Source organism: Sesamum indicum, linkage group LG2 (assembly GCF_000512975.1).
Source record: "Sesamum indicum cultivar Zhongzhi No. 13 linkage group LG2, S_indicum_v1.0, whole genome shotgun sequence".
Lineage (NCBI taxonomy): Eukaryota > Viridiplantae > Streptophyta > Magnoliopsida > Lamiales > Pedaliaceae > Sesamum > Sesamum indicum.
The window spans coordinates 9,330,666-9,349,538 of record NC_026146.1 but is presented as its reverse complement, the minus strand read 5'-3'; the positions used below and the strand labels follow the sequence as shown (position 1 = coordinate 9,349,538).

The 18,873-nt window shown below is 29.9% G+C and overlaps 1 protein-coding gene across 2 annotated transcripts; it reads right to left on the bottom strand.

The window, feature by feature from the left end:
* Positions 1,449-5,452, bottom strand: LOC105155653 (probable alpha,alpha-trehalose-phosphate synthase [UDP-forming] 11). 2 transcript variants are annotated; one of them, XM_020699330.1, is made up of 4 exons: positions 3,050-5,452; positions 2,673-2,946; positions 2,134-2,468; positions 1,449-1,651 (listed from the first exon to the last, which is right to left on the bottom strand). In XM_020699330.1, exons 1-3 carry the CDS (start codon positions 5,032-5,034, stop codon positions 2,145-2,147), a joined length of 2,583 nt encoding a protein of 860 aa, XP_020554989.1. In that variant the 5' UTR covers positions 5,035-5,452; the 3' UTR covers positions 1,449-1,651; positions 2,134-2,144. The 2 variants fall into 2 exon arrangements, with proteins under 2 accessions (XP_020554989.1, XP_011069859.1); XM_011071557.2 differs by lacking the exon at positions 1,449-1,651 and having other exon boundaries at positions 1,715-2,468; positions 3,050-5,451.

Here is an 18,873-nt window from a genome sequence, read left to right as displayed (position 1 = left end):
TCTATTGAATTCTGTCTATTAAAAAATTAAGTAATAAGAGATTCTATGAGGAATTTAATTTTTATACCCAATTTTCAATTTTTAATTAAAAAAATAGTACTTTATTTGCCCATAACCATTTTTATTCTTAATACTTATTTATTTTTGTAAACCTTAAGTTATATAAATTTGTTAATCTTGACATTTAGTCTACGACTAATATGTTAGTATATAGTAATATCTAAAATCTTACTTTTAAAAGTTATCATTATTGTTTATTTTTAATTTTATAGTGTTTTACCTTATTTTAGTAATATTAATTATACATTCTTTTTTCGTATCCTTTCATTGATTTCTTTTTATTTTTAAATATTTTAAAATTTATTGATATACTAATTGTTCATTCTTTCTAAGAAGAAATTATATAAATTGATGAATAAATAAAAGGTAGTCACAAAAAATACAAAGTTATAATAAAAGGAAAAATATTTAGTAGTTCTAATTCCTCTCAACTACTTTAATATATTTATCTTTTTTTCTTTTATAGAATTAATCATTCTTTTATAATTAATTTATAATTTATTATTAAAAAATTACTTAAGTAAGGATGTGAGTGTCTTTTCACTATGGGGAACAAACACCTAGAGAATTCGTACTTTCTCATTGACCATGGATTTTATACGGGTTGGTGATGGATTTTAATTTCATTAAAATTGAGTTAATTGTACTATATATTACTACCTATTTTTACATTTTTAACTTTTTAACATTTTTATAAGAAACAAATTTTTCAAAATTCATTTAGTAAATTAATATTTTTTAAATTAATAAGAAACAAATTAAAGAAAAGTGAAGAATTTTATAAGTAGTCAAAATTCATATGTGACCATTTAATTATTTTTTCTAACTAATAGTATACAATTATATTATAAATTTGAGTAAATTACAACGACCTCCCCTAAGGTTTGGTATAATTACGAATACTCCCTTATTGTTTAAAAAACAAATACCCCCCTAATTTTAACAGTCCTCCAACAATTAACCCAATCCGTTAGGTTTTCATCCATTTTTTGTGATGACCTGACCAAAATTTGTTTGTGGATTAAAAATTATAATTTTATTTATTTTTTAAAATTTGTTATTTTTTTATGAACTAAGTGGATAATTTTTTTATAATTTTTAAAAAAATTTCATCCACCTCGTTTCATTTTTTAATAAGTTTTTAATTTTTTTTAAAAAAGGTAAAAAATATTATAAGGGCAAAGTTGATAATTTTATACTTCAATCCAAGGATTACATAATTTCATCAAACATCAGGGGGTATTTGTAATTTTTCAAACAATAAGGAGTATTTATAATTGTATCAAACTTTAGTGGAGGTCGTTGTAGTTTACCCTACAAATTTCCATTAACATATCAAATATCAACATATATAATAATTTATAATGAACTAATATGTACTATTATTATTACTATTGAAAATTAATAATTTATTTTAAAAAGAATAATGGAGAAATTGATTACAATATGGCTGTATGCTAATCTTCAAGGCTAATCAAAGTGGACTTAGCCACACAGAACAGTTCAGTAGCATTGCAGACATTCATTGAGGGATTAGCAGTTTGTTAGAACAGCAGGAGTTCCTTAGTATTCATCAGTTGTACAGACAGATCTGCAAAAAGGAACAGATCTTACTGTAAGAAACTCGAATTCTTGTGAGCTTTCCACAAATGTATGATTCAGAAATGTATGATTTACATTGTTGTCTAGGACATTATAAGATGAACACAGTTTTTCCTATACACATAGCTACCTTCTGTCAGTATCTTGGATACTTCAAGCATATCTACTTGCTTCTCTGTCAAAATCAAACAAACGACGAATCCCTGGTTGAAGGTTTAAACCAAAAATGTAAAACTAAACACGGATTTCTGCGAATCTGAGAAACATTTTCTGAAAAAACGAAAAACTATGCTTGGAATAGTCGACGAATGCAACAGGGCACTATGAACAAAGAGAGACCTAAAGTCACTTTCTTGACTGTTTATCACATTGCTATCTACTGGTTTCAGATTCCTGTAACTATATGTATCTTATGTACAAGTTGTATTTCTCCCTAGAACTAGATCAAGCTTCAGTTTTGTGCTGATTTACCACTTCAGATGTCAAACTGATCCTTCAAAAGAAACTAGATTCTGAGGCTGCTTCGGCTGTTGCTGTCCCGACGCGGCTGAGAGGCCTTGAAGCATTCTGATCACTTCAACTGTATCATCAAGGTAATATTTTGCCATGCTTGGTTTTTGACCGACCGTGCAGGCGAACACTTCTGCTGTATCGGGTAGTGAACCGTGGGCAATGGAACTCGCAATAGCCTCAAACATTTCCTCATCAGACCTGTCATCGCCTATGCACAAAACGAAGTCTGCTGGCTTCCCTTTATACCTCATGCTTTCCATGAGATTCTTCACCACCACGCCTTTGCTCACTCCCTGCAACCGACAAACAGATTACATATTGTAGGAAAGACGAAATTTTACAGCAAGCAACGGATGGAATCTCCACCGAGTTTGACATATGGCATTGACACAAAGCAAATTAGACTTCATGCAGGTATCAATATCTAGAATAGAAGAATCAACAATCTTGATTGACAAAAATGTAATCCTAACTCACTTTAGTTGTATGGAATATACCTGTGGTTTCACCTCGACTATCTGCTGGCCGTTTTTTACTACCACGGGATCATTAGCAAGTACACTTTCCAAGTGATCAAGAAGCTCTTTTGCTTGGCACGAGCCGAAGTCAGGATCAGCTTCTTGATGATGCCAAACCAACGCACTCTCCTTCTGCTCTATCGATGAACCATCAGTAGCCTCTGTGTAATGCTCCATTATCGGCAACACAATTTTTTTCCAGTCCAAATCAACGGATAACCGGCAAGATTCCCACTCGGAGTTTTTAGTCCACCTGCAGAAATACAAAACAACCAATTTTAGCAAAGAATGCAAATGAGAAAGTGTTGAAAATAAATTAGTCACATGAGATTAACATCAAAAGTACACAAATTTACCTGTTGAAATAACCGTGTTCTGCAGACAGCCCAAGGTTTTCACACTGAGAGAACCACTTGCCAAGTGAATCCTTTCCTCTGCCACTAACAATGAAGACGATATTTTTCGGGTCGTTGCATAAACTGTTCAGGACCGAAATAACTTCAGGGCTTGGAGATTTATCTACTCTATCCTGTGGCATCATCGTTCCATCATAATCAAGAAGGATAAGCCTGCTGTTTGTGCTTTTATAAGCAGACACAATATGCTCCACTGAAAGCTTCCTAAAATTAGGACCCAATGCAACGACTCGGCAATTCAAGCCAAATCCGATTCCCCAACACCTCTTCATGTAATGCTCGGCACAAGCTCTCTCGAGGTCCTGATCGAAGCTCCTAGCCCAATACGCAACATCATGAGATGTAATATACTTGTAGTGCTTCTCGTGCCGCAATTCTTTCTCAGAATCCGCCATTGTAATCCCCAAAAACATAGCCTCAGCAACGCTATTAATATCCCAGGGATTGACCCGGATTGCGCCACTGAGCGATGGAGAACATCCAATGAATTCCGAAACAATAATAACACTTTTTCTTGATGTGGCAGAGTTTTCAAGTCCCAGTGCCTTGTCCAAAGCAGGGCTGCCCTGTCTAGACACTGTGTATTTATAAGGTACTAAATTCATCCCATCTCTAACAGCATTCACCACAACACATTCAGAAATCACGTAATACGCAACTTTGTCTTGGAAGGACACCGGGCCGTTTACACAAACTATCGGCTGATACTCGCGACTACCGTACTTCCGGTTAATCTCATTAGCAACTTTGTTGATCTCATTTTGAACCTCTTGAATATCCCTGCCCTGACTCCTTGGAGCATTCATGATCTGAACAAGAACTACACTTTCCCTGTATATAGGATTCTCATCCAACAGCAACCCAAATGCCATAAACTTCAAACTGATGCCTTTGAACATGTCCATATCGTCGACGCCTAACAAAACAGTCTTCCCATCATATTTCTTCTTCAATTCCTTAACCTTCTGTGCAGTGTCCGGCAATGACATAATAGATTGAATTTGGCCCATATGAATCCCCATAGGAAGGATCTTAATACTAACAGTTCTCCCATAATAGTCCAACCCAATATAACCCCTCTTGGATTGATAATCCAATCCAAGCATCCTACTGCAACAAGACAAGAAGTGCCTAGCATAATCAAACGTTTGGAATCCAACAAGATCACAATTCAAAAGGGCCCTCAAAATCTCCTCCCTAACAGGCAATGTTCGATAAATTTCAGAGGAAGGGAAAGTGCTGTGGAGGAAAAATCCAAGCTTTAATCTTGGATATCTCTTCCTCAAGAAAGTAGGAAGAACCATGAGATGGTAATCATGGACCCAGACATAATCCTCATCAGGGTTTATTACCTCCATTACTTTGTCAGCAAAAATCTTGTTTGCTGATACATAGGACTGCCACATGGCCTTATCAAACCTAACACCATGACTAGGTGCCAAAGGGAGCATGTAATGAAACAAAGGCCACAAATAGTGCTTGCAGAAACCATGATAGAATTTGTTGACCAAATCCAAGGGTAAGAAAGTGGGCACACATTTGAACTTATCAAACAGCAATTGAGCTACCTCTTCTTGGTCCACTGGATCAACCTCCACACCCAAACACCCTACATAGACAACCTCGACATCTGGGGGGAACCCATCTCTTAGTTGCAAAACCAGGGAATCTTTGTCCCAATCGAAGCACCATTTCTTGCCGTCTGATGAATCTCTACAATAACCCTTCAATGGAAGCTGATTCGCAACGATTATTCTCCTCTCTTGACTGAGAGATGAAGATATATCCGATTCTTGGCTTCCCACATTATTTCCATCCTCATAATCTGATATAACACCCGGCATGGAAATCACTCTCGGGATTCGAGTCCGATCACTCGAGTAATCGTCGAGGTTTAAGAGATTGAAACAAGATCTCGACAACATAATCGAAAACCCAGAGAGAAAAACCGCAGAATCTTGGATTTTAGAACAAAGAAACAAGAAATAGATTTGTTCAATGTGGTCTGAACAAGAAAGCTCAAGACTTGAAATTTAGAAACAAGACTGTTCCAATTCTCTGTGCGTGCGTGTTTTTATTTTTATCGGTGGGTGTTGAAAACAAGAAGAATGTGTTTCATGAATCTTTGCAATAACAGAAGGAAGAAAAGATGGATATCATTACATGATTATGGGAATTTTCAACGAATTGATGGGGGAGATGAAACGCAAGGAAAGTTTAGTTTGAAATGAGGATAATTTATACAAATATGAAGAGGTGATCTGTACAAGGAAAGGTGGCATGGTAGAAGAAGAGGTAAGGATAAGAACAGAGGACCGACTTACCAATATGGGACTCTACGTAACGAGGTTGGTTTGGAATTTAATGTCCGAAGATTGACTCCACAAACCCCCCCACCCCCTATAAAGATTCACTCCAGATCTTCCATCATTATGTTACTATACACACACACCTACACACATGTCTCTCTCTCTCTACATATATAAATATAATTCTTATATGTTAATATTTTGACTAAATTATGACAGACTGTATCGAAATATATCAAAATTATAAATATTCTTTTAGAATTAATGTGCGTCTATAAACACTTCTACAATGGGCTGTCAAGAATGATATTTGTTAAACGATCGTTAATTTCAAAAAGTATTTATAGTTTTCCAAACAGCAAGTGTGTAATTGCAATTATCACAAATCTCAAGAGAGTCAATTGTAATTCGCACCGACGGCCCCTTGAGAGATCTACTTATAATTCTGCAGGAGACGTTACTTTAGAATTTATCAATATAATTTATTTTTAAAAATTCAATTTTCTTAATTGTCCTCCCTTTTTCATTTTTGTTCTATACAGTAGATTAATCCTCCTTCCTTCAAAATATAAAAGCAGTATAAATTTTTATTTGATATCAAAAGAAAAATAAAACTAAGACTACAATCAAAATTTTAGCTAACTTTTTTCTCTTATTGTAGGTCCCAAATCGAGTTTTATTATGTTAGGTTTGAATAATTTGTGATTTCCTAAGATACGGCATCAGGGAGCAGCCCAGGAACAGATTTTGCTTTTTGAAAAGCAATTTCAGTTCATATTGTACTACCAATATTCAAAGTCTTAATGGTGCATTAGTCTTTTTCTTTTTCTTCTCTTTTTTTTTTTGGCTTTATTATAAAAAAATTCAGGTGTTTCGACTCCGATCAGCATTGCAGATCGTTAATTGGATTATCATAGGGTACTTACGAATCGCTCGGCGATTCAATTCTCACAACAGTAGATAAAAATCAAACATATAATTTTCGAACAAAAAGGGTTCGTTTTCGCAAATTGAACCAGCATGTTGGTGTAAGCAATGTTCCCGTGGACTAATAATCTTTTCAAAATATTTTGTAAGATGTTGAAAAGTATTTTGACAATTTTTTTAGAGGATGAACTTATAAGATTTAAAAAGAAGATGCTATGAGCTAGCTTATAAGCTCATTCCGGCAAAGTGAGAAGTTCTCAATTTATTTTTAATAAAATTTTAAAAACTCCTGTAATTGCATTAATTTCATTATAAGCTCTAATAAAATATTATAAAACTTATAAATTTATAAAATATTTTAGGAATAACATATTACTACTTACATAAACCACCCCCTACCTTTTAAAAACAACATCATTTATATAAACAATCCCAATTTTTTAAAAAATTACATATACATCCCCCAAATTCGTTAACATTATGACACAAACTATTTTTATGTTTTGCTGTCAGGAATAATTTGCATAAATATACCATAAATTAGGAGTTATAGATACAATCGTCCCAATATTTCAGATAAATTCAGCCAAACACCATCTTAACAACGTATTAGTCCGATAAATAATAATTTTCCACGACAATCCCACCTTTTATATATATATATAAGTGGAATATTCAAAGAAGTAGATTAGACCAATCATATTCTTATCTCTTGCGTTTTAATATGTTTTATGCCAAGGAATATTACCCCTCCAACAATGGGCTTTTTCTTTTTTGTGTACTCTTTAAATTTGTATTTTTGCGGCATACTTTTTTAAGTACATCCTCCACAAGTTAAAAGGTGGGATTAGATAAGGCAGCACACCACACCACAACACAGCACAGCACGCTAACAAAGACTTGACTTAGAAAAATAAATGTGAGTTATTACCTTCCACGACAGTTTGTGGTCGGATTTGATGTTTCTTGTAAAATTCTTCTCATAACGCATGTCTCATGTCAACCTACTTTTCTATTTTTATTATTTCTTTGTTATAATAGGAGAATTTTGGGTTGTTAATGCTATTTAATGTCAGTCTAATTAATGTAATATTTTTAGTTAATTCAGAATCAAAAATATATATTGGATAAAAAAAATTGGAACTTCATCGAATCACACCCGTGTTATTATCCTCAAATATTTTTTTTTTTAAGATAAAAACGATGAACTATTATTTATTGAATAATTCGGTCGCAATCATCAATATCAAGTATTTATATCTAACACGACCGACAACTATAACAGTTATATGCTGATCGTCAATATTAAATAACTATACTCTAATCAATACCTATTATTGAAAAAGAACAACACCTACTATTAAAATAAAATAATATCCCACACGTTGGTGGAGTTCGAACTCATAACTTTAAAATCAAAAAATCTTAACTTTTTCAATTGAACTAAATCTGATGACGGACGTTGTTATCCTAGGACTTGTACTTTGACATTTATGCATAGCCCCACGTACTAGTCTTATCATAGTATTTGATTGCATGTTATCCTTTGCAATTCATGTTGGACTCCAATTGTGTTTGAATTGGCAACTTCAAATTAATTATTCCTATTTGACACTATTTATGTTTATCCAATTCCTAGGGAATATTTCGGTTTGGTTAATCTTGACCAAAAAGCATATTTATAAATTTTATTTATTATGTAAATACTCTTATGTAGAAAAAACGACATTCAAGTCAAACTAAAAGGTATCATTATGTAAATGCACAATATCTAGTTAATTGTAGAGACATATACATAATTATGCCTGTATATAGTTGGGAATAATGATTGCAGTATACGTTGGAGTTGTGTATTATGAAATCGAGACAAGAATTAATTTTTTTATTTTTAATATAATTGCTGTCCTGTTTTGATGCTAATGAGAAAGGGAATTTGTCTCTCAAAATAAAACGATTTACAATATCAAAGTAGCAGCACCACAAATTTTGAGAAACGGTGAACCAAACAATATTTTGGAACCCTTTTAATAAAAGACAATATTTTTACTGTTAGCACTTTGAAATGCTCTAAGATGTTTTTCAAGTCGAATGAATGAAATGAAATGAGAGAAGTTAATTATAAAAGTTGGAAATGTATCATTGAATGGACATATCCAATCAGAAAATATGCATTTAAAAGGTTATGACTTTTCATCCGAATGGACGCATCATTTCACCCAAAGGACATATATTTCACCGAAATGGACGCATTATTTCATCCAAAGGGTTTCGCCAAATGGGCACATCATTTCAATCGAAGGACACATCTATTCGATTGATTAGACATTATTGTATGATAATTGGGCGTCATCAACCATCATCCACCTGTCACGAGCTTGTTATGTTACACAAATCGTAACCAATCACTTCTTACGATTTAATTTTATAAGTTTATTCTTTAATTTGTCATTCACCATTTTCCAACACATATAAGATTAATAATTTATATATTATTGAATTCTTATATTATTATTTTTTAAAAGTTCGGAATACATTAGCATATAGTATGTAAAATTTATATCGTTAATCAGAATGCACCGACGGGAGATAAATTTTACATTTTGTCTGGTAATTTTATTCATGTTATTGAGAAATTCAAAATCACAAAGTAGAGAATTTTCAAACATTGATAATACCTAATTAATATTACATATAAACTCTTTTTTTAGTATATATATGTTGGTTTATAAAATGTACAAACTAAATACACAAAGATGTTATGAGACAATTTCCTAGGACTTTTTAACAACAAATTATTACCCATATACATAGGGTATTTTCTAGTGAGATATATGGCAAAAAACACTTATAAAATTTGAGACGCTTTGAGTATACGGAACGATCACCGAGCATCATAGCCACCATTATTGTGGAAAATATTAGACAAAGGATTATCAGTATTAATTTATCTGATTCTGCTAGTTCATGTGCGTATATAGATTATGACGTATCCCTTGGCCTGTCGAGGGAGAAACCATTAGTTGAGCACTGTTGTACTGTACGATCTTGTTTTATTAATAAAACTTATATTTACCAACAAAAGAAAAACACTTATCAAATATATTACATATATAATTGATTCTTTGAAATCTAATGATGTTGCATTTTGTATTTTATTTTACGGAAAATTGTTATTTATACCTTATGAAAAATGAGCAAAAAATTTTTTTTTGTGAAAAATAAAATAGCAAATTATCCTAGTGTTTTGCAAATTGAAGCAAATGACCCCTTATCTAAACCATTGATAGTGGGTAATTTGCTTTATTTTTCAAAACATAGGGGGGTAATTTGCTGATTCTTTTTTTACAGAGATTCATTTGCTCATTATTTCACATATCACACGGATAAATTATATTTAACCCTTTTATTTTAACATATACTTTATATATTCAATGTGTATATATCAAATGAAATATATCATACAACACTACTGTTTAAAAAAAAATTAATTTAATTTTTAATGTTAGCTATAACTTGTAATTGGAGTTTCTTTATTTGCCTTAAATATGCCATATCACTCACAAGTGTGGATATTTTACTTGCATTTATATCACTTAGACCTCTTATAGATCATGTTAAAAAGATTATTTAAATTCTATTAGGGTTAGTGGGATTTATTATTCCACCAGGCCTCCTTCAGGGAGATTGTACGTGATTTTACACATGTGTCTCTAAATATAAAAATATTTGGTCCAAAATAATTCCAGTCTTTTAGACATCCATACAAAATTATATGATTTCTTTCTCTCACTTATTTCCAAAATTTAATTTATTTCAATTTTTATCGATAAAAGTAAAATAAGGTATATACTGCGATAATTTAATTGTATTTCAATCTATGCCACCTTAATCACATATCTCAAAATAAACCAGGCCTTGGTCTAGTTGTTAAAGTTGAAGTTCTATAAACGAATTTAAGGTCATGGGTTCGAGGTCCACTAAATGTATGAGTATTTGTCTCAAATTATGTGAATTTATTGTAATTATTTTATAGTATTTAGTTATACTGATACATTGATCAAATCGATGTATTAATTATTTAATTTATTAAGATATTAATGTAATCATATAATTATATATATATATAAACGTAGATATCTAAGCAACCTTTTGACATACACACGTAAAATTGACAAATTATTTTGCCATGAAAGAAAAAAATAAAATAAAATGACGCATGACAATATTGAATTCCAATAATTGGTATCGAATTATAGTATAAGTTCATATTTTATAATAATAGTTTATTTTATTTTATTTTCTTGAATGTATTTGGTGTGAAATTTGATTTGAAATTACCAATTTATTTTATCAGTATTTTTTAATGTATCGAATATCATATAAAAAATAAATAAATACTTTTCAGATTACAGTATATATTCCGCAACTTTTCGTTTCAAAGAACCCAAATCATTGACTTTCATTTTCTTTTTCCTGAATGAAATTATCCTTAAACTTCTTACATTTAAAAAACTTATTTATTGTTTTTCGATTTCAAAATTAGTGTTTTTATTTGTAATCATTTGTTAACAGTCCAAACGATTATTTTCTAAACTATAAATAACTACAGGTTAAAATTTATGACAAGTTAATATTATTTACTACAGTAAAATAAAATTGATGCGAAGTTTTTGTCATAATTAATCAACATTTGTTATGATTTTATTTATGATCAAAAATATTTACCATAATTTTAACTATAGCTAATATTTTAGCATCGCTTGCGGAAACAACGATTAATAATTGTTGCACGGCTGTTGTTAATTAGTAATTGTAATATTTTTTTTTATTTTTAACCATGACAATTAACCATAATGAAAAGTCATATTTTTTCAAGTGAAAAGTTAATAAACTTAATTTATGAACTTTGAACAATTTCAAAAATTAAAATAAATTATACAATTAAAATTTCAAAACTATATAATAGAGATCAATTTGAAGAATAGTTTCAAAATATTTCTTAATATACAAAGTCGAGAACAATTTACTCCAAAAAAAATAAACTAATTTCAGTCTCAAACTGAGTTTCTGAATTAAATATAGAGTAAATTACATCTACCTCTCCTGAAATTTGCCACAATTATGAACATATCCTCATTATTATACAAATATCCACCTCAAATGAAAAATAATTATGTGGGCCCTAGAAGGTGAGGTAGACATTACTATTTTATTTTTTTAAATTTTTTCAAAAATAAAAAGATATATTTGAAAAAATATAAAAGAAATTGAGGGTAGATAAAATAAATAATCTATAGGAACATTAGTCTATAAAAATAGTTTCAAAAATTCTAGAAAATATATAAAATTACAAGTCATTATCCTATAGGGTAATTTTATCAGTTCCTAAAAAAGATTGGGTAAAAACCTCAAAGCTAACTAAATTAGCTTAGTATTAGACGAATGTTAAAATTAGAAAAGTATTTAAAATTTCTCAAAAAATAATGAGATATTTGTAATTATATCAAATTTTATAAGAGGTAGCCGTAATTTACCCCCATTTATATATTGGTTGATTTTTAAACATATATAAAAGTATATTTTGAAGAAATAATTATTAATTTATTTTCCCTTTCGTATATTATATTGGGGAAGATATTTCACTTATTTGCCATATGCTTTCATCGTACTTAGTATCTTAATTAATCCTTCATTTGAATGGCCATTGGATGCCTACATGCCCTTATGCCTTTCTCTACACGCACCAACATTGAACCCCACCTCTTGAAAGTTGTGTACATCACTTAGCGCACGCAATTCCAGCAAACTTCCAAAACTCCAGCCTAACACTTGCCAAAGTATATACCTTTTTGAAGTTACACGTGTAATTGTAATTTTTTAAAAATAAGAAAGTATTTGTATAATTACATCTAACAAATGTTGATATAATTTACATACCTGATATATATATATATATACAAGTTCGATATGATCCAAACTCGTTAGATGAAATTTAGCAGATCTTTTAGGTATTTTTAAGGTGAATAGCAATTTACTCCCTTGTGATATTGACAATGAGCACGTTATCCTCCTATAAAAAAATATAGCAATTATCGCCCTGTATTTTTTAAAATGAAGCAATTTACCTCCTTATGATTCATTTTAAAAATTGCTTCATTTTAAAAATCATATAGGGGTAAATTATTATATTTTAAAAAATATAGGGAGATAAATTGCTATTTATTTTTTATATAAAAGGATAATTTACTCATTTGTAATACTATAAGGGGGTTGTTTGCAATTTTTTTCATTTTTTTTTAGTATTAGGGTTTTTTTTTGGAACAAAAAATTGACAGTCCCATCTTGCAAACTTTACAAGAACAATGACATGGACTCATGTTATTGGTTGGAAGGTGATGTCCGATTGGTCATATCTCGTAACCACTAGAACAGCGACTTTTGAGGCGAGAATGATAGAAGAGAAGAGCGCCTTTCGATGGTATGGGAGAATGGGTGCCACGTTTAGGGTTTTGGGGCGGGTAGGCAACCACCATCCCGTCAAACTCGTGTTGATTTTTCATTAATTGTACAGATAGAGTTCGATAATATCTAGAAATCTGCTTCCGTGATTCATCAATGCTCTCTCCGGGGGAAGCTGCTTCCCCGTAGGAACCAACACTCTCAACTTTTATATTTTATTTTTATTTTATTTTTAAAAATAATATTGTTATCCACTGTGACCCTACGGATTTATTCACTACGTTATAAATAACTACAGGTCAAAAACTATGGTAAATGAATGTGTTTTATCATAGCTAAATAAAATTAAGGGATAATTATATTTGGACCCCCAGCCTAACGTATGATTTACTTACACAAATCATCTATTTTTTTGAAAAATTACACTACACCCACCAGAAACGTCAATATTATTTATATAATCTACCCTTCTTTTTTGAAAGATTATACATATATCCCTGCGTTTTTTCTGTCAGGAGTGATTTTTATAATTATGCAAAAGATAAGGATGCTTTGTGTAAATAAACCATAAATCAAGAGGTGTAAAAATGTCATTGTCCCTAAAATCGATACAAAAACTTAAATATGACCAACATATGTATCGTAGTTTTTAGTTAATACAAGTATAATATTTTTTATAGAGCGGAGGCAGTAAAATTTAAGAGAATAATTGAAAAACTCGTCTCCAATTTTCAAAGAACTTGTCGGAAAAAAGTAGTGTAGTTCTAAATATGTTTCCACAATAGAATTTGCGGGTATTTAAAAGAAAGATTTAAAAAAAAATGCATTTGTTGGTTATTGCATATCAGTTTTGGCATCACTTAAAATAACAATTAATAATCATTGCACAGCCGTATACATTACCATTCACTATATATAATTTTTCACGTTTAATCATATAATTAATTATAATAAAAAGTTATTTCTTTATTTTTAACTATGTGTGTGCATAATTTTCAAAATATATTTTAGAGATACTTATTTAAATTGTATTTGTGAATTAAGTATATTATAATTATACATTCATGGAAATATGGTCAGCAAAAAATGATATGAAAAAATGTGATTCTTCTTAAAAATTGAATAGAAAGAGATAAAACCTTTAAACAATGGGCTGTGTGAGAAAAAAGAAGAAAATATTAATGGTAAATACTATTTCAAAAGGATAATTTGGTCTATTGTGGCGCATCTATATAATAAATAATTTTTCATATTTTAAAATATATTATAAATAAGAATAAAATATATAAAATCAGCACATTACAATTAATAATAAAAAGAAAGAAAGAAAAAGACAATAATTTATTAATTAATGTAAATTTTAAAAAATTGAATAAGTTAATTATTTTAAAAGACATTTTTGACTTCATCAAATATTGGTCGGCAGTGTTATTGACCGCCATTTGTCAGAGTGAAGGGGCTATTCTTTTTATATTAGTATAAATATATATTAGGGTAGTTTTTTATGCTATTGATACTCTAAATATAGTATTTATTATCATATTTCACTTTGTAAATTTCTACATAGTTTTGTTTTTTTTAATGATATCTTCTTAAATTATTAATTACTTTTGCATTTTATCATGGTTACGATAAATCCAAAATATAAATAAAATTTTTAGTTCTAATTATAAACAAATAATTAAGTTAATATTTTATTCTGTACATTTAAAAAAATATGCAAACTCATAATGAACCAAATTAATTTTACTAGTATATATGTATATACATAAAATGACTAGCGTGAACGGCAAGTAGAATAATCGATGTAAAGGTAAATTACAACGAGCTCCGTCGAGATTTGGTATAAGTACGAGTACCTCTTATTATTTAAAAATTTATCAAAATACCATGATCTTTGATGAAATCATTTAATCTTTAGACGAGAGCTCTGGAATTATCAACTTTATCATATTGTATTTTTTTTTTCCTAAAAAATTAAAAAAAATTTAGAAATCCCAAACAAGGTGAATGGGGAAAAATTTGAAAATACATACCCACTTAGCCAATAAAAAAAATAATCTTTTTAAAAATAAATAAAATTATATTTCATAATCCACGAGGACCTAACAAAATTAATGAATTAAGCGAGTATTTGAACGATCGTTAAAAATAAAAAGATATTAATAATTTTTTAAATAATAAATAAATATTTATAATTATTTTAAATTTAAAAAAAAGTGGTTGTAATTTCACGAGGTAATCAGGCAACCTTTTGTCATATAAATGAACACTAGTGCATGAATTGGAGAAGCATACAATTGACTTTTAATATCTGAGTAGGTAAGAAATCTTACCCAACTACTTTTGCTGTCCTATCCAATAATGATGGCATGGCACTAAGTTAGAGATGCTAACATGCATGTTTGTCATGTCGGTAAGTGTGAATTGTTTTTTTTTTTTTTTTGTTATTTTTATATTTTATTTATATAAATATATTTGTCATATATATAAAAAGTTTGTTATTTATTTTATTCTAATAAGAACTTTAAATATACAACGTGTATATATTAAATAAAATAGAAGATATAACATTAATTTACCTTAGGATTTATAACTTGTGTAAACTTCTCAATTTGCAGCCAAATGATGCAACTTACGATGAGATCAACGTCCCATGGTTTGAGATAATTGGTTTGTTTTGATCGTAATTTCACAAAATTGTCATTGAGAATGTATCTCTCTAAGAGTTTATAAATTGCATAAACCCTTTATCCACAATCATTGTGGGATTTATGACAACATCAACAACTAAATTGCATATTTGGTAATCCCCGCAAAAGGGGTTCGTTCTTTTTTTTTTTTTTTCTTTTTTTGTCTCGTGATTTAGGAGAATTTTTTTTTGGGGGGGAGTCCCAAAACATTAAAATAAATTGCACAGTTGGTTCCATTAGCAACTTATCATCCATTTTTAACAAAAAACGGCAATTTGCAATTTTTTGTTAAAAAAATTGATTGAAAATTGCTAATGTTAATAACTGTGCAACTATTTTTAAAATTTTGGGACCAAAAAAAGATTTTCATAATTCACGGGACTAAAGAAGACATCGATCTTTCTTGTTGGGACCAAATATGCAATTTAACCCAACATCATAAGAGATTTGAGACGAGCATATGATTTCGTGTATAGAAATGATGCTAAATAATATAATGTACGATGTGACCAATAAGTAGGAATAAACGACACTAGAAGATTTATAACATTTAACTATGATTAATTACCATAGTTAATAATAAATAATCATAGTATAATAGTTATTTATCACAGCCACGCAATAATTGTTGGCCATTGTATTTAAGATGGTGGCTAAAATATTTGCTATGGCTTTGCCCGTGTAAAATAATTTTTTCATGATGGAAAAACTAATTTCTTGTATCGATTTTATTTAATCATAGTTACTAATAATCATTTATCATAATTTATAATCATAACCACTAATATTGCAGTCAATAATAATCTTTTTTTTAGTACGAGTAGAATTCGATAAATTAATTCACTATATTATTTAACACATCGAATTTTAATTTAATATAATTTGATTTTATTGAACCCAACGCTCCTCATCCAATAGAGGGCGTATGAAAACTGGGCGGCTGGTTATTAAAACAAAGGGAAGAGGGTGGCGTTGCGCGCATCGTTCCGACATTTCACGGGCGCACGCTTTTACATTGACTTGTGTCCCTTAGATGGCATTGGCAGGTGGCAGTGGCACACTGGCACTGACAACAGAAATCCTCGTGACTACAGCCAATCAGATTCGCACACGTTGTTGGAACAACGTGAGTTTCGCCGTCCTAGAAAAGAGTTGTGTGAGGTTCTGTTGGATGGATCAGATAGTTATCCGAAAGAGGAGACTCCCCTCAAGTGGGACCCAGTTGACAGTCGGCCCCACCTTATCCAATTAAGTAATTACAATTATTATTATTTTTCTTGGGTGAGAACGATAATGAAGCCAGTCTATTGAAGTATCAACCATTAATTCCACATACTCTTTTTGCAGAGTAATAATAATACAAAAGTATTCGTATAAAAAATTATCAATATTTTTTTATTATTTAAAAAATTAATACTATTTTTTTAAACAAAAAATATTTATATAATTTTTAGACTATAACAATTATTTCTTTATTCTTATTTTTATTTTTTATAAAAATATAAAAAAAATTGAGGGTGGGTAAAATAAATAATCCATTTAGAATCATTAGTTCGTAATATATTTTATAGAATTCTAAAAAATATTTTAAAATTATAATTTATAATTCAAAAGGACAACTTATTATAAAAATAGAATGAAAACCTAATGGAATTGGCTTGTTGTAAGTAGGATGTTAAAATTAAAGGAGTATTTGTAAATTTTCAAACAACGAGAATACATTTATAATTATGTTAAATCTTAAGGGAAATGGCTGTAACTTACCCTATTTATAATTAAGTTTTCAGATTGAGTCATTATTCAATATGGTATCAGAATTAGGCCAAATAAAAAATCATATATTCAAGTTTTACCGCCACTCATTCATGAAAAGAAAATATTTCATGTGTATGTGTAGAGTTTGCACGTGAGGAAAACGTATGAATATATTAATTATAAATTCCTCCTCTTTACAAGGGGTCATGTCCAAGATTCTCCTTTTTGTTGGGGAAAAATAATTCATTTCTTTTGTTACATACAATTATTTCTTTTTAGTAAATAAAGGTAATAATTGATGCGTTATTGCAAACAATCAAAGTCCCAAAACTGTACTTTTTTCCATTTTATATTGATACAACATTCAATGAGATCGATGTCTTGTGCTTTGAAATTATTGTTTATTTGGTCGAATCATGTGAATTTGTTTTATGAATTAGCGAAAGTATCATATCTCCAACGAAATGCTTTTTCAATAACAAACATAGAGCATTTTGCACCTATAACTTTGATCTACAAGCACGTCCTTTGTTACCTTTCTGGATCGGTACTCTCTTTTCGCCCTCGTCGATTGCTACCAGAGCTATCCACCCAAATTCACACGACTTTTTAAACCCTTGGAGACTTTGGTGATACTCCAAGAGAGAATAACGAGAATATTTTGGAAGAGGTTTTTTGTGAGAACACACGTAGTATGAATTATGTTTGTTGTATCCATAAGAGCACCTATCTTTAAGTGTGTACAAGACGAGTCTTGATCCCACATAAATATGGGAGACTGTAAACACTGTATCAGAAGAGGTCTCATGCAAGAGGAGTCCTCCCAACCAGAACTTTGGAAGACTACAAAACTCTAAAAAATATGGATGTATATCTAATAGTTCGAAACATTAAATTTGATTCTCTTATTTTATTATTATTTTTTATAATATTCGATTCACTGTATCATTCAATCCATTCAAAAATTTAAAAACCAATTCAATATATCAATTCTTCCAAGTTAACGAATATATATGTTACAAAAAAAAAGAAAAATAAAATAGCAAAAAACTACTGTAAAAATAGATTATATATATATATATACACTCATATTGGTAAAACTTCTAATTATAATTTTTTGATTGTGAAAAATCACTCGGGCAAGGCTGATTTGCCAGCTCTGGACGTAGTTTGCAAGCCTTAAAAGTGCTGGAAAAACAAAGGCATCTGCTGTTCCAATCTTTGACAATGTAAAGCACACAGCAATTGCCAGCAATCTTCCAAAAGCACCACCCTAACACATACAAGGGGCTTGCTTAGGGTTCGCTTTAAGTATAAATATTTTTGATTATTTAAAAAATTATACAAATTATTTAAAAATTTTACAAATATTCTAACAAATACCCTTAAAAATGGGCTGTTACAAGAAAGTATTTGTTAGGGTATTTATAATTTTAAGGAGGTGTTTGTAATTTTTCAAATAAAGAGGGGGTATTTGTAATTCCAACAAATATCAGGATAGCATATTATAATTTATCCATTATTATTTTATTTCTTGAAACCACCATCGGTTTTCTAATAATATTATGTTGATTAATTAAAGTAACATATGGCATCACTTGTTTTCAACTTGAGGACATAA

Coding starts and splice junctions, on each gene's coding strand:
- LOC105155653 (XM_020699330.1), bottom strand. CDS start 5,034: ATGTTGTCGAGATCTTGTTTCAATCTCTTAAACCTCGACGATTACTCG. Junction 2,947..3,049: donor GAACACGGTTATTTCAACAG/GTAAATTTGTGT, acceptor GTATTTCTGCAG/GTGGACTAAAAACTCCGAGT. Junction 2,469..2,672: donor TAGTCGAGGTGAAACCACAG/GTATATTCCATA, acceptor TGTCGGTTGCAG/GGAGTGAGCAAAGGCGTGGT.